This window comes from Mirounga leonina, unplaced genomic scaffold (assembly GCF_011800145.1).
Source record: "Mirounga leonina isolate KUSES-001 unplaced genomic scaffold, KU_Mleo_1.0 Mir_493, whole genome shotgun sequence".
Taxonomy (NCBI): domain Eukaryota; kingdom Metazoa; phylum Chordata; class Mammalia; order Carnivora; family Phocidae; genus Mirounga; species Mirounga leonina.
The window spans coordinates 3,236,362-3,250,579 of record NW_023270780.1 but is presented as its reverse complement, the minus strand read 5'-3'; the positions used below and the strand labels follow the sequence as shown (position 1 = coordinate 3,250,579).

General features: G+C 46.3%; 1 protein-coding gene and 1 pseudogene across 3 annotated transcripts in view; one reads left to right on the top strand and one right to left on the bottom strand.

Annotated features, from left to right (window-relative positions):
- THEM4 (thioesterase superfamily member 4) overlaps nucleotides 1-12,830 on the top strand; it is a 40,840-nt gene extending 28,010 nt beyond the window's left edge. The window contains exons 5-6 of one of the 3 annotated variants that reach the window (XM_034990070.1): nucleotides 2,776-2,900; nucleotides 9,494-12,830. In XM_034990070.1, the coding sequence (XP_034845961.1) occupies nucleotides 2,776-2,900; nucleotides 9,494-9,618 (250 nt within the window). In that variant the 3' untranslated portion in view covers nucleotides 9,619-12,830. Of the gene's footprint in view, nucleotides 1-2,775; nucleotides 4,905-7,070; nucleotides 7,442-9,493 lie in introns of those variants that run through there. The other 2 variants (XM_034990071.1, XM_034990069.1) reach the window with 2 other exon arrangements.
- Nucleotides 9,626-10,435, bottom strand: LOC118000375 (annotated as a pseudogene).
- Nucleotides 12,831-14,218: the final 1,388 nt, after the last annotated feature.

Sequence of the window (14,218 nt, the reverse complement as noted above, 5' to 3'; positions counted from 1 at the left end):
TTTCTGGCTGATTCTTTTCTGTAACCAGGCCTTTCTGTTAAGGGTACGATTCCTGCATTTTCTGGAATTGTTTGGCTTCCTGACAGTTCTCTGCCTGTTGGTGTGGGGGAGAGGGTTAGTGAGGGTTCTTATGGAGACTGTGCTGGACTTTAATAAATCCGCAAATGGCATCTGTCCGTGGGTGTAAATCCACCAAATGTGCATAGATGTTCCTTTCACCTTTCAGCCCACCTGTACCTCACACACTTTGAGGGGACATAAGCGGTAACAGCCCCAGTGCCGAGGGTTGTCCAGGTCTTTGCCTACCCCCAGTTCATGTAGGCTATCAAAGCGCTTTTGACTAACAAATGGGAGATTTCTTGCTGAATGTAGGTATCCGTTGTAGACCTGACCTTACAGCTCAGAAAACTACCAGATTGTTTATGCCATGATTGTGTAAACATAATTCTTCCAGTGCAACCTCCCCAAACCTGACCTATACACATCCCTCACTCTGTGTCTACCATGTCCTTTCATAGAGTAAAATACTGTGAGGCAGACATATACTTGTCTGCACTGTTCACTATATGTAACTGCTTAAAAAATTCAACTTACCTGATCATAGCCATCCTTATTTTTGAATTATAGCTATAGTTTTATAATTGTTGAGTTAGTTTTTTCCTTTTTTGAGAATCATTAGGGACTCTTGGCTTTCCATAATGTGGTTAACCATAATTATCACCCTCTTTTCTGTGTTTAAATTGCATTTGGCCTGTTAGGAGTCTCTTTAGACTGGTTCCTGTCCTTTCAATTCCATCCAGATGGATTTTTAAGTACTTTTGTCTCCAGAGAGACAGTATAACATACTGGTTAAGAGGACAGACTTTGGAGCAGGTTCAAATGCCTGTTTTGCCGCTTACCAGCTGTATGACCTTAGACAAGTTTCTTAACCTCTCTGTGCTTTAATTTCCTCATCTTTAAAAAGAGGATAATAATATCCACCATATAGGGTCATTATGAGCTATAAATGAATGAATGCATGTAAAGCACCAAAACAGTATCTGGCCACATAACAAGTACTCAGTAGTGTTGGCTGCTTATTATTATTGTTAATGTTGTTATTATCATTACTTTTATTTTAGCAACAACGAAGTATATCTGTGCCAAGACATAGAGTAGCTACACTATAAAGATTGCTGATTTCTTTTTAGTGGAGAATAGTGCAAAAGACTAGGAAAATACTAGATGTGTTCTCATGGTGGGTAGGATAACCTTGCTGCTGGGCCGTTTCTGTGTCACAGCTGGAAAGTTTTTAATGTTTAATAAGGTTATGAGTTCACAATGGTATTTTAATTTTCTTTTTTTTTAGATTTTATTTATTTATTTGTCAGAGCGCACAAGCAGGGGGAGCGGCAGGCAGAGGGAGAAGCAGGCTCCCCGCTGAGCAGGAAGCCCGATGCGGGGCTCGATCCCAGGACCCTGGGATCATGACCTGAGCCAAAGGCAAACGCTTAACAACTAAGCCACCCACGCATCCCCACAGTGGTATTTTTAGATTTAATGGGTTTTGTGCCTTATATTTTATATTAACATTTTTTTGAGTAGTGTGGAATATATTCATATTGTTGTGAAACTAATCTTCAGAACTTTTTTATCTTGCAAAACTGAAACTCTATACCCATTAAACCTTAACTCCCTATTTTCCTGTCCTTACAACCCCTGGCAACCACCATTCTACTTTCTGTTTCTATGAATTTGACTTACCTCATGTAAGTGGAATCATACATTTTCTCTTTTTGTGACTGACTTATTTTACTTAGCAAAATGTCCTCAAGTTTTGCCCATGTTGTAGCAGGTGACCGGATTTTTTCATTTTCTTTTTTTTCCCCTCAAAGACTGATATATTTATTTTAGAGAGGGAGAGCAAGTGGGGGAGGGACAGAGAGAGAGGGAGAGGAAGAGAATCTCAAGCACACTCCCCCTGAGTGCGGAGCCCGGTGCGAGGGGCACTGAGGGAGCACAGAACCCATCCTGCTCCACGTTATGGTTCTGCCAAATAACATTTCACCTTTGAAAAGGCACCTTTTTCATCATGGCACTCTGTCTCCAGGATTCCCAAAGGCGACTGTAGCGGCTGGTCACATGTAGCTATTTAAATTTAAGTATAAATGCATTAAATAAATTTAAAGATTCAGTTTCTCATTCACAGCAGCCACATTTTGGGTATTCGTTGTAAGGTGGCTACTGTATTGGACAGCTCAGAGGTGGGACATTTCTATCACCACAGAAATTTCTCTTGGACAGCCCTGGCTTAGTACATTAAGCTGTTACTGCAATTTGTTGTTATTGGGTGTCTTTCTAGTGACAGTCACTCTAAAGGGGATTGGGTGAGAAATTTGGATTATGATAGAAAATGAGAGCTGCTGATGGGACCATCCCATGGTCCATGGTCCTGTTTTCATGTCTTTAAAGGATTCCAGCACCCTTCAGACTTTGCTCTGGGTCTTCAGATGGGACAGCCTGTGCCACCGAAAAGCTAGAATCCCCAGTGGTCTCTGAAGCTGATGCTAAGGGCAGCCTGGGCCCACTTGAAATCAGTGGCACTCAGGAGGAAGGAGGGGTGTGGATAGCCACTGGGTTCAGCCCAGGGAAGGGGTGTCTGATCTGAGACAGTTTTATCCGACACATGCTGATACCAGCTATTATAGATTTCCACCCCTTCACAAGCACTTGGTCATCTCAGTGTTACACAAATTTAATAGAAACAAATTTTGTCCCCTTTTTTTTCTTGTGCAGGCCTATCCCCCTTTGTTCTGTTGTTGTGATAAATAGCCAGCTTGATAAAGTTGAAGGAAGGAAATTGTTTGTTTCCTGTAATGTCCGAAGTGTGGATGAAAAGACCCTATACTCCGAGGCAACAAGTAAGAAAGTACCACTATGTCTTTTTTTGGTCTGGTTTAGTTTCTTGGGTTTTGTGTTTGGGGGCTTGGAGTTGTTGGGTTTTGTTTTGGTTTTGGTTTTGGTTTGGTTTTATAACCCGCAAATGCCCAGAAATTCTCAATTCCCTATCATGTAAAAAAACAAGTTAAAGGTATTCTTAAACATTACTGGTAGAGAGCTACTTGCCAAAATCTATCAAAACTAGAAAGTCGTGTGCTTTTTCACCTGTTGCCAGGACCTGATCCCACAGGTGTACCAAAGTGTGCAAAATTACAATGTATGTGTTGCCCTGCTGTCACAGTAAGTGTGTTACTCATGTGAAGCTATTTGGAATAGCGGAAGATTGCCGAAACATGCTACCCATCAGGAGGAGGCTGGTTGAGCAACCACGCTGTGTGTGCCACAAAACATTTTGTGGCATATTATGGTGCCATAAGTAATAAGGACATTCTTTAATTATGGGGCTATCTCATTAATACATATTGAATGAAAAGCACAAGATGCAGGACTGTGAATGTAGTATCATTATCACTAATAGAGAAAATGTAGAGATCTTTGCATTCTCTTCCCCTTTTCTCCCTTTCCCTTTTACTCCTTCCTTCCTTCCTGAATAATTTATTCCAAAAGCCATTAGGTAGAGTGGGCATGGTAGGCTTGGGATTGGCCTGGAGGCTGCAGCAAGGTGTGGCTGTGGGGGCCGAGCACCGGGTTGGAGCCTGAGTGGAGTGAAGAGGGTGGGGTGTCCACACGGGCAAGTGGCTCAGTGCAGGGTGTCAGAGCCTATGCGGGACGGTGGCGTCTACACGGGCTGGCAGCCGAGAGGGGAGCCAGGTGCCTTACTGTCAGAGAAGGGATTTCCAGATACGGAAAGAGAAAACTAGAATGAACCCTGTGGTGTTGGGTTGGAATTGGAGATCTTGGACATGAATGTTTTCCTAGTCTCTTGCTCTTAGAAATAACATTGTGAGTAACTTCATATATTGGCATTTTACACACATTTTGGCAAGTTAATCTCCAGTGGTTCCAGAGGAGACCATTCTTTGTACTAGTCTCACAGTTTTTCTGTCAGCTTGACATTTCAAAGTAAAAAGTAATACATGGGAGGGAGGGCGAAATGTCTGTATATTCTTGTGTTGCATACACCTTCAGGAATGTGACACAAACATTGGTTTCCTCTGGGAAGAGGACCAGGTAGGTTGGAGGAGAGTCCACCGTAGGCCCTTGTGTACCTTGTGACATGATTATGTCAGTGGATTAGCAGGGCAGGAGTTAGGTTTTGTGGCACCTAAAGCTTGCACAGTTTAAGAAATTAAAGAAAAAGAATGCAAAATTGGGTACAAATGTGCGTTTTTATTTAAAATGAGGAAAGAAACCACAGCATGCTCCTGCTGCTGCTGTCTAGAGATGCAGGGCCCTTCCCTCTGTGCTCCCCGTGAGCAGTTTATCAGAAGTACTTTCAGACTGCATCCCTGAGCACTCCCAGCCCCTGCTCTGACGGGGCCTTTGCAAGGGAAGAGCCCTTGAAGCCTTACATTCCGTAGCTTCAGATGTAGACGAGTTAATTTAGATATCCGGTGCTTTTTGTTTGTTTCTATTCTGTTTTATTTTAAGGGACCTCAGATGCCCAGGTTTGGCTTAATCAGAATCTTTGAGTTAGGACACAGTGGGCATCATTGATGCATGAAACAGTCATCTTTTATTTATTCATTCACTGATGTACTTTTCGACTTAAGAAGAAACACCCTGAACACCTACCATCAGCCAAGAACCAGAATCTTAATAGCATACCCCTACCTAAATATTTCCCATCTCATCTTCCTGCTTTCCCCTAAAGTTTTTGAAGTATAATTAACATACAATGTTCTATTCACTTATACCTAATTTGTTATTTTCGTAAGTTGTATCAAGAATATATGTGTGTATCTAAGGAATGTACGGTTAATTTTTTTTATTTTTTTATTTTATTTTATTATGTTATATTAGTCACCATACATTACATTATTAGTTTTTGATGTAGTGTTCCATGATTCATGTTCCATGTTTGCGTATAACACCCAATGCTCCATGCAATACGTGTCCTCCTTAATACCCATCACCAGGCTAACCCATCCCCCCACCCCTCTAAAACCCTCAGTTTGTTTCTCAGAGTCCATAGTCTCTCATGGTTCGTCTCCCCCTCCAATTTCATCCCCCTTCATTTTTCCCTTCCTGCTATCTTCTTCTTTTTTTCTTTAACATATAATGTATTATTTGTTTCAGAGGTACAGGTCTGTGATTCATCAGTCTTGCACAATTCACAGCGCTCACCATAGCACATACCTTCCCCAATGTCTATCACCCAGCCACCCCATCCCTCCCACCCCCCACCACTCCAGCAACCTCAGTTTGTTTCCTGAGATTAAAAATTCCTCATATCGGTGAGATCATATGATACCTGTCTTTCTCTGATAGGAATGTACAGTTTAGTTGTTTGTTCTGAACTTTGTACTCTGTACTTTTCTGGGAGTTGATTTTCTTTTCATTCAGCTTCACATTACTGAAGTTCACTCTGTTGTTGGCACGTAGTTTCCTTATTTTTCCTGTTTAGTGATATTCCACTGTGTGAGTATACCACAGTGGATTTATCTCCTCTTTTGATGTTGGGCTTTGGACTCTTTTAAAGAGAGGGATGGAGAGTGGAGGAGTGGCAGGGGTGGGGAGAGAGAGAATCTTAAGCAGACTCTACACCCAGCCTGGAGCCTGATGTGGGGTTCTGATCTCACGACCCTGAGATCATGACCTGAGCCAAAATCAAGAGTTGATAGCCTAACTGACTGAGCCACCCAGGTCTCCCATGGGCCTTGGATTCTTGTGAATGGGCTGCTGTGAACATTCTGATGGTGTACACGGACGAGAGCTTGGCATATAGTTAGGAGTAGAATTTCTGGGTTGTAGAGTATGGGAGTATTCAGCTTTGCAGCGGAACACACCAGCTTGTTTTCTAAAGCTGTTACTAAATTATACTCCCACCGGCAATATATGAGATTCTGTTGATCCCTGTCTTCTCTAGCATTTGGTAAAGTCAGACTTCTGAATTTTTGCCAATCAAATGGTTATATAATGTTATCTCTGTGTGATCTTGATTTGCATTTTCCTGATCACCTATGAAGATGAGCATCTCCTCATACATTTACCATACTTGTTTTCCATTCTGTAAAATTCCTATTTGTTCAGCCTCTTTTGTTGTCCCCCCCCCCTTTTTTTTAACTGATTTACAGGAGTTCTTTCTGTATTTTGTATTAATGTTTTTACTGGACGTATAACTGCACCTTCCAGTATGTAAGTTAACTTTTATTTGCCTTAAGGTATCTTTTTTATGAACGGAAGGTTTTTTTCATGTTACTGTAGTTGTATTTATTAAATTTTTTTCCTTTGTCATTAATGCTTTTTGTGTCTTATTATGCATTCTACCTCCCCACCCCCTGCCAAGTATCAGCTGTTTGCAGAAATGATGGATAAAAGAAGCAGGAATAAGATCCTGAATAATTTGAATCCATAGTCAATTTAAAGACTCCATTCCAGGCTGTGGTTTATGTGTCCTATCTCCCTAAGGTTTTCAGTATCAAAGGTTCCAGATTGGCTTAGTTGTAATTTCACTTCCTTTCACTTTCCTAACTATCTCTAGTGGAAGTGGTAATGAACGATGAAATGACCAAGTGGGAGAGGACCGGTTCCCAGAGGCACTATTGTATTGTGATAGTCAAAACCTGATTCTTAATTTGGCTAAGAAAGGAGAGTAGGCCCAAAGATGGAAGGTACAAATATGAATCAAAATCCCTTTCCTGGGGCACCTGGGTGGCTCAGTCGATAAGCGTCTGCCTTTGGCTCAGGTCGTGATCCCGGGGTCCTGGGATCGAGCCCCGCATTGAGCCCCACATCGGGCTCCCTGCTCAGCAGGGAGTCTGCTTGTCCCTCTCACACTCCCCCTGCTTGTGTTCCCTCTCTCGCTGTCTGTCAAATAAATAAAATCTTTTTAATAAATAAATAAATAAATAAAGTGCTTCTGTTTAAAAAAAAATCCCTTTCCTTAACTATATATTTCTACTCAGATAAGTCCCATCTGACTGCAGTCAGCTGACTTACAATCACCTTCTGTTATTTTGTTTGTTTAGGTTTATTTGTAAAACTAGAAAAAAAAAAAGTTTGACATAAAAGAGCTTCTGGTGCATTCTACGCCAATCTGCACTACTTCCCTCCAGAAGAAGCTGTTGTCTCCAGTTCTGCTCTACTTACCTACTTTTGAGTCCCCCAGAGGGTGAAGCCTGCTAACCCTGATCTTCCTCAACAAATCTTCGGAATACAACTCCAGGAGCTCTATTTCCACCTTCTAAACTCTTTAACACAGAAGGACTCCGTGTGACAGTATCAGCAATTCTTAGTGTCTCCTTAGAATAAGTTTCTGGTTCTCCTAAATTTGAATGGACTCCTTAAGGTTGCACAAGCATGATATTTCCCCCATTTCAGACTGAAGAAAAAATTCATATTGAAACTCTTACCACAAACTTGAAAATGCCAGAAAACCAAAGGAAGGAGTGTGTGTGCGTGTGTGTGTTATAAAGGGGGGGAAATCGGAGGGGGAGACGAACCATGAGAGACTATGGACTCTGAGAAACAAACTGAGGGTTCTAGAGGGGAGGGGGGTGGGGGGATGGGTTAGCCTGGTGATGGGTATTAAAGAGGGCACGTTCTGCATGGTGCACTGGGTGTTATACGCAAACAATGAATCATGGAACATTACATCAAAAAAGAAAAAAAGGAAGGCAGGAAGAAAGAACAAGGCTAACTTTATTGTATCCAAACAAATGGTTTTGGCCATGGTAGGAAGTACGACTAGTTCCTATAGGAATGAATGAATACTTCAGATCTGGATCCTAGGGATTAAACAACCGTACCATTTTTAATATAAGCTGTCCTGTTGTGTCTTACCAACGACATAGTTGATCATCACTGGAAGGAACCTATATTTACTTCCTAGGTATCTTCATTCAGGCTGCTATAACAAAATACGACAGACTTGGGTAGCTTATATACAACAGAAAGTTATTGCTCACAGCTCTCGAGCCTAGAAAGGCAAGGATCAGAGCACCAGCACAGTCACCTTCTGGTGAGGGCTAGCTTACTGGCTTAGAGCTGGCACCTTCTCACTGTGTCCTCATGTGATAGAAGGGGCTAGAGATTCTCTAGATCCTCTTATTAGGGCACTAACCCCACTCATGAGGGCTCCACTACTAATACCATTAGGATTTCAACATAGGAAGGCAGGGGCAGGAACAAACATTCAGGCCTTCACATTAGGCCTTCCATGACAAAGTACCACATACTGGGTGATTTGAAAAAACAGGGGAACTCATTGCCTCACAGTTCTGGGAACCAGAAGTACAAAATCAAGGTTTCTACAAGGCCAAGCTCCCTCTGAAGGCCTCAAGCCTCTCTCCTGGCTGCTGGTAGCCTCAGTCAGTCATTCCTTGGTTTGTAGATGCATCACTGCTGCCTTCACATCATCTTCCCTTTGGCCAAATTTCCCCCTTTGTATAAGGACACCAAGTCATTGGTAGGGCCCACACTAATGACCTCACTTTAACTCAGTTACCTCAGTAAAGACCTCATTTCTGGGGCCCCTGGGTGGCTCAGTCAGTTAAGCATCTAACTCTTGGGCTCAGCTCAGGTCTTGATCTCAGGATCGTTGAGTTCAAGCCCTGCATTGGGCTCCACACTGGTCGTGGAGACTAAAAAAAAAAGACCCCATTTCCAAATATGCTCACATCATGAGGTGGGGGATTAGGACTTCAGCATACCTTTTGGGAGGACACAGTTCAACCCATAACAGAACCTTAAACAAATGAAAGATGAAAAAATGAATTGGGAGACTAATGTTCTAGGAAACTTATTCTACTTCTAATAGATTGAATAGAATCTACTGCAGATAATAGTCTGGGCTTCAGTTTCTTTCCTTTCCCCTTACTAAAAGTTTAGGTTGAACCGCATGAAATAGCCATTTTCAAAGATCAGAATGGTCAGATATTGACAATTTCCTATGGCTCGACCTAGTGACTTAGGGATAGCCTTGTGGTGCCCTACCCAGTCATCCTTGCACAGCCAAAAGATCAGCTGGACTCCTCCACTGCCAGAGCTGACTGACCCTGGGATGGCCAAGCCCAAAAAAGACTCCCATCCCTAGGGCCCACCTGCAGCTCCCAAGCTGCAAGAAAGGCCCCAGCAGAGGATGGGGGTCACAGTGATGGTGAGGCTAGCAGTTCCCTGTCCCTAGAAATCCTGGTAGAGCCTGGGGAGGCACCTGGCCCGCAGCTGTGCCGTTCGCATGTCTCGCAGCAGCCACCCTTTCTTCCTGGTCTTCATCTAATGACACTGGAGACCGCGGGCTCTTGTGGCAGCTCTCACAGCTTGCCCTCGTGGGTCGTAGGCATGTGTACAAACATGAAGCTGAAGGAACGAGCCAGCACTGCTGTCCAGCTTCACTTAATTAGTAGAAAGGAGTTTAGACAGGGTACTTCAAAAATGTCACTTATTTGCACAGGCTTGCCCACACCGCTAGAGCACGCCAGGCCTTCACCCGAGCTAAAAAGCACCCAACTGAAAGAATGCCAGAGGACTTTTTCTTCTGTTAAGTATGCGCACACCTCCCTCCCTCTCCACATGTAAGGTTTGCTCACTGGTGTGATGGTGTCCAGGCCGCACTGTAGTATGCGGGTGCTGGGCCTGGCGCAGCACAAGGTCAGCCAAGGGAAAGCTCCGTGGCTGTGCCCGCAGGGTCCCGGGCTTGACCAAGCCCGCATGCTTGCCTTCCTCAGTCCTGGAGTACCTGGAACGCTCCAGAGCTTTGATTGCTTCCTGGTCTGTGGGCCGGAGTCCCGCATGAGGAGGTTGCTGTACTTGAGCAGTCCCCCGCCCCTGATCTCTTTGGGGTTCTTGGTGGCGATCAGTCTGTTCTGCAGGTGGTCGAAGGCTTCCTCGAAGTCCCCATACACACTATCCCCGATCACCATGGGGTGGACGCGCTCAGAGATGGGGCTGCTGGAGCAGTTGTAGAAGAAGAGCAGAGAGTCCAGGATGATCTGAAAAGAGTCTGCGCTAAATTCAAACTGGCGCTGGATGGAGTCAACGAATTTCAGCTCCACGTTCTTCCCATTCCTGTTGGAGAGGGAAATCAGGCTCCAGCGGTCAGTGTCCGTGCAGACCTTCACCAGCTTCTGGACATACGCCTCCTTCAGGGTGACCGGGCTGATCTTGAGCTTGTTCACGCCCTCTAGCAGAAAGTTTGGAAGGGAGCACAGCACCACATCCCTGACCAGCTGAAATTCTGCCTCCGTGGGAAGAGCCACATGAAAGATCAGGTGCAGTCTTTGCAACACAGGCTGTTGTCTTTGACCAAGACGTGGCCCGTTGTGGAGCCGTTCAGCCTGACATCCTACACTTTGATGCCTGCCTCCTCCAGCCAGCCGCACTCGAGGTGCCCCATGTGAGCATTTATTTCAGTGATGGGTTGCAGTAACTGCCCAGCAGCAGGAATGGGCTGGTGTGGAGAACGGACAGCAGGCTCCATCTGACCCCATGGCCCCCATGCTCATGGCCAAGGCCAGGACACAAGGCAGGCTGCAGGTGCCCCAGCACAGAGGTGAGGACAGCAGCTCCCTAGGATGTGGTGCCAGGCCTCCTGGCCATGCCTTACCAACTGGGGCTGTGGACCTGGTCCTGTGGGTCCCTCTGATCCTGACTTTTTGCAGGGACTGCAGGTCAGGAGGCAGATCGCACCCTGCGTAGACACCATTGGTAATGCTGTATTCCAGTAAAGCACCAAAACAGGGATGCAGAACATGAGGATTTCCCAGCACAATCAGCAAGGCTTTGGGTCTGGTGATTGCAACATTAAATCTTTTGAGTTGGATAAGAAACCCCAAAAATACCTATCATCTTCAAATCTATCTTCATTTGACCATGCGGTGGAGATGATGATGACCAAATATGCTTGCCCTCGAAACTCCTCTACTGATCCGAACTTTATGTCCATCAGATCAACATTTCGCAAAATAATTTTGATTTTTTCCACCTGCTTCCGGTAGGGCATGATCACACCAATGTCACTTGCAGACTTGGCTGGTGATGCCCCTGGCCAGGAGGCAGCAACAGCGCATGACCTGAACCACGATGGGCTCCTCCCTTCACGAGCTTTGCTGCCCTTCACGCCATGAAAATGAGGGGGAAGCCTTTCTCTGGTAACTTCTCCCAGCCCAGCAGGGAGGTCACCCCACTTCAAGCTCTCTGTGGTAGAACAGCCCGGACAGCAGCACCAGCAGAGCTGGGTGGGATCTATAGTTCCTCATGAGCTTTGTAGCCAACAGGGGGTTGTAGGCACCACAGCACCAAAAGCATCTTCATCCCTCAGATATGCTGGCCAGGACATCAGTCTTTCCAACACAGAAACATTCAGCCCATAAGCCATGACGAGTCTAGACTTGATGATGGGTCCAAACTGCATGGGGTCTCCGGCAAGGACAGTCTGGCTGTTGGCCTCTGAAACCAGCCCCAGCGGAATAAGGCGTTCCGGCTCACTCGCCTGTCCTGCTTCGTCCACAAACACATGTGTAAAATGTCCCAACTCTCCCTCCTATTTGGTAAAAGAGATCCCTGCTGCTCCATGTCATGCTTATGATCCTGAAGTGCAAGGCCTTCCAGATATCTTCTCCAACTTTGCAGTCCGGTTTGATGGCATGAGTGACTGTCTCCTTGAACCTGCAGGTGGCATTTACATGGACCATGGTGCCGGGCCACAGCACCTGGCTCTCGTGCAGCCACAGACACACAAGGTCAGCCGCACTGTTGGAGGGTGCCCAGACCAATATTCGACTGTCCCGCAAAGCGTAGTTCACTGTAAAACAGCCTCTAGAACTGTCACCGTCTTCCTGGTTCCAGGAGGTCCAAAAAGAATATACGGGAGTGGGCGGCAGTCGCCACTCAGGATTCTTCTAGCCGCTAACTTCTGGTTTTCATTGAGCACAGGATTGAAAAATTCCTTCTCTCGCCTTGGGGATCTGAACTTCGTTTACCAGATCAGTTGACTTTTCAGCAAAGGCCACTGGCCCCAGCGTGTCCTGGGCACCAGCCCGCCTCTCCTTTGCTGCGTGCTTAGTATGGTCCTTCAGGGCTTTCCTATTCTTGATGGTGGACTGTCCATTGTTTTTGGTGTCTTGTGCATCGTTCCAATTCCCTGTCACCTGGGGAGACTGTAAAATGATTTCTTCTGGAAACAACACTTTAACAGCTAAGTGGGTGACGTGTTCTAGTGCAAAGTGACACCATCTGCTTGTGGTCCTGTTATATGTGAATTCCACATCCATAGGCTCAAAGTTATATGCTTGCTCAAATTCTGGGTTAAGTTTAAGAATTATGTATCTTCATGAATTTCAGTCACATAGCCGAGTATTTGATGACATGTCTGTTGTACTCTTGAGTTTTTAAAATCAGTTTATCACCTGCGAACAGAGAAGGCCTACTTTCAGCCAATCCTGGGACCTCCAGAACCAGCAGGTCACCATTTCTTTTCAAGGTGACCCCACTCATGTGAACTCTTTCAGTTCTATTTCTGCATGAATCTCCTCAAGTCAAAGTCGAAAACTTTTCCTTTAGTTCTGATAAGGAAAACCTGTGTCCTAAGATGGCTGACTGAGCCAGAGAGAGAGCCCCAGTCCTTGCCCCAGGGCTCTTCCGGGTTCTTCCTGCTCTGCTTCCCACGAGCACCAATCTGGGTTCTTCTCCCTGCCCCGCTTCGTGCATGCGCCAAAAGTGCCCAGTATGCGGAAGTAGATGTGTATAAATTGCCCCCTTTGTTTGTGCTCGGGGCTCAGACCTTTGGAGACCACTCCCCTCTGGGCCCACCAGCATTAAATAAACCTCCTATCCTCCAAGATCTCCGGGTGCCGCTTGGTTCTTCCGTCGGGCAGTCCAGTCCAGGTTCCGTAACATATGGTTCCCTGACCGGGAAACCCAACCGCGATGGCCCATTGTTGCCACCAGTTTTGGGGGCAACGGCGGGGCGGTAACTGAACGAGGGATCGTAACAGAGAAGGCATGCCTGCCTAATTTTCGCCACTCTCCCACCCCTGTCACCTCGGGCTGGCCCTGCTCCTCTGTTCCCGCCGGACTTGAGGAGACTTGGCAGGTGAGGACCTGGTCCTGACGTCGGATTCCCGTAAGGCCTGGGGCCCCAGGACCCAGACAAGCCCACCCCCATTGGGATGTAAGGGGAGCCTGATCACCTCCCAGAGACCTCTTAGAGGTCTCACAGGTAGGGACTCCCAGGGAGGGAATGTAATAACTTCTGGAGTGTGAATGTGTGAGTGAACATGCAGTCCAACCTGGCTTGCTCAAGCAGACTGATTCTGTGACTCCACAGGCGGGCACCCTTAAGGTCTCCGGAGTCTGAGTGGGCCCATCTGCGATTCCGTGGTGAACAGCATACAGTCTGTGGAGGCATCGGAATAGTTTCCGACCGTAAGTCACAATGCTGAGACCACTACGGCTAAGCTCCTTCAGGACACAGCCAGATGGGCATCTGATTGGTCTCCTCATCTCAGGAGGCACCCCGCCCCCCTTTGTCTGTCTCTGTGCCACCACACACAGAGAAATCACCATGGGGTCAGGGCAGAGTAAACCTACAGTTCTAGAGACCATGATCAAAAATTTCAAGAAGGGGTTTTCAGGAGACTATGGAGTCAGGATGAACCCCAGCAAGTTGAGAACCCTATGTGAATTGGAATGGCCCACCTTTGATGTTGGGTGGCCTTCAGAAGGAACATTGGATGTCCCAATGATTCGTCAAGTATGGTGAGTCATAACAGGAGAACCAGGACACCCTGACCAATTTCCGTACATTGACTCCTGCCTAGGAATTGCTCAGACCCTCCCCCCCGGGTGCAATTCGCTTGCAATAGGCAGGGACAGGCCAGAGTCTTAATAGCCTCATCCAAGCAACCTAAAGAAAATCAGCAAAAATCCCAGTCTCCACAAATCCTAGCCAGAGATCCCGAGGATGAACCAACCCTGTCCCCACTGTACGTACCCCCAAGACCGCCTACACCTGGCCCTTCAGCTCCAGACACTCTGCCACCATCGGTTTCACTGGCGCCCCCAGGCCCAGAGGATCCACCGGTGCACCTAGGCCTAAAAGATCCCCTTTCTCCAGGACCAGCAGCCAAGCTGTGCTCCAGGCCGGGTGCAAGCACCCTCCAAATGCTGGTACGAGAGA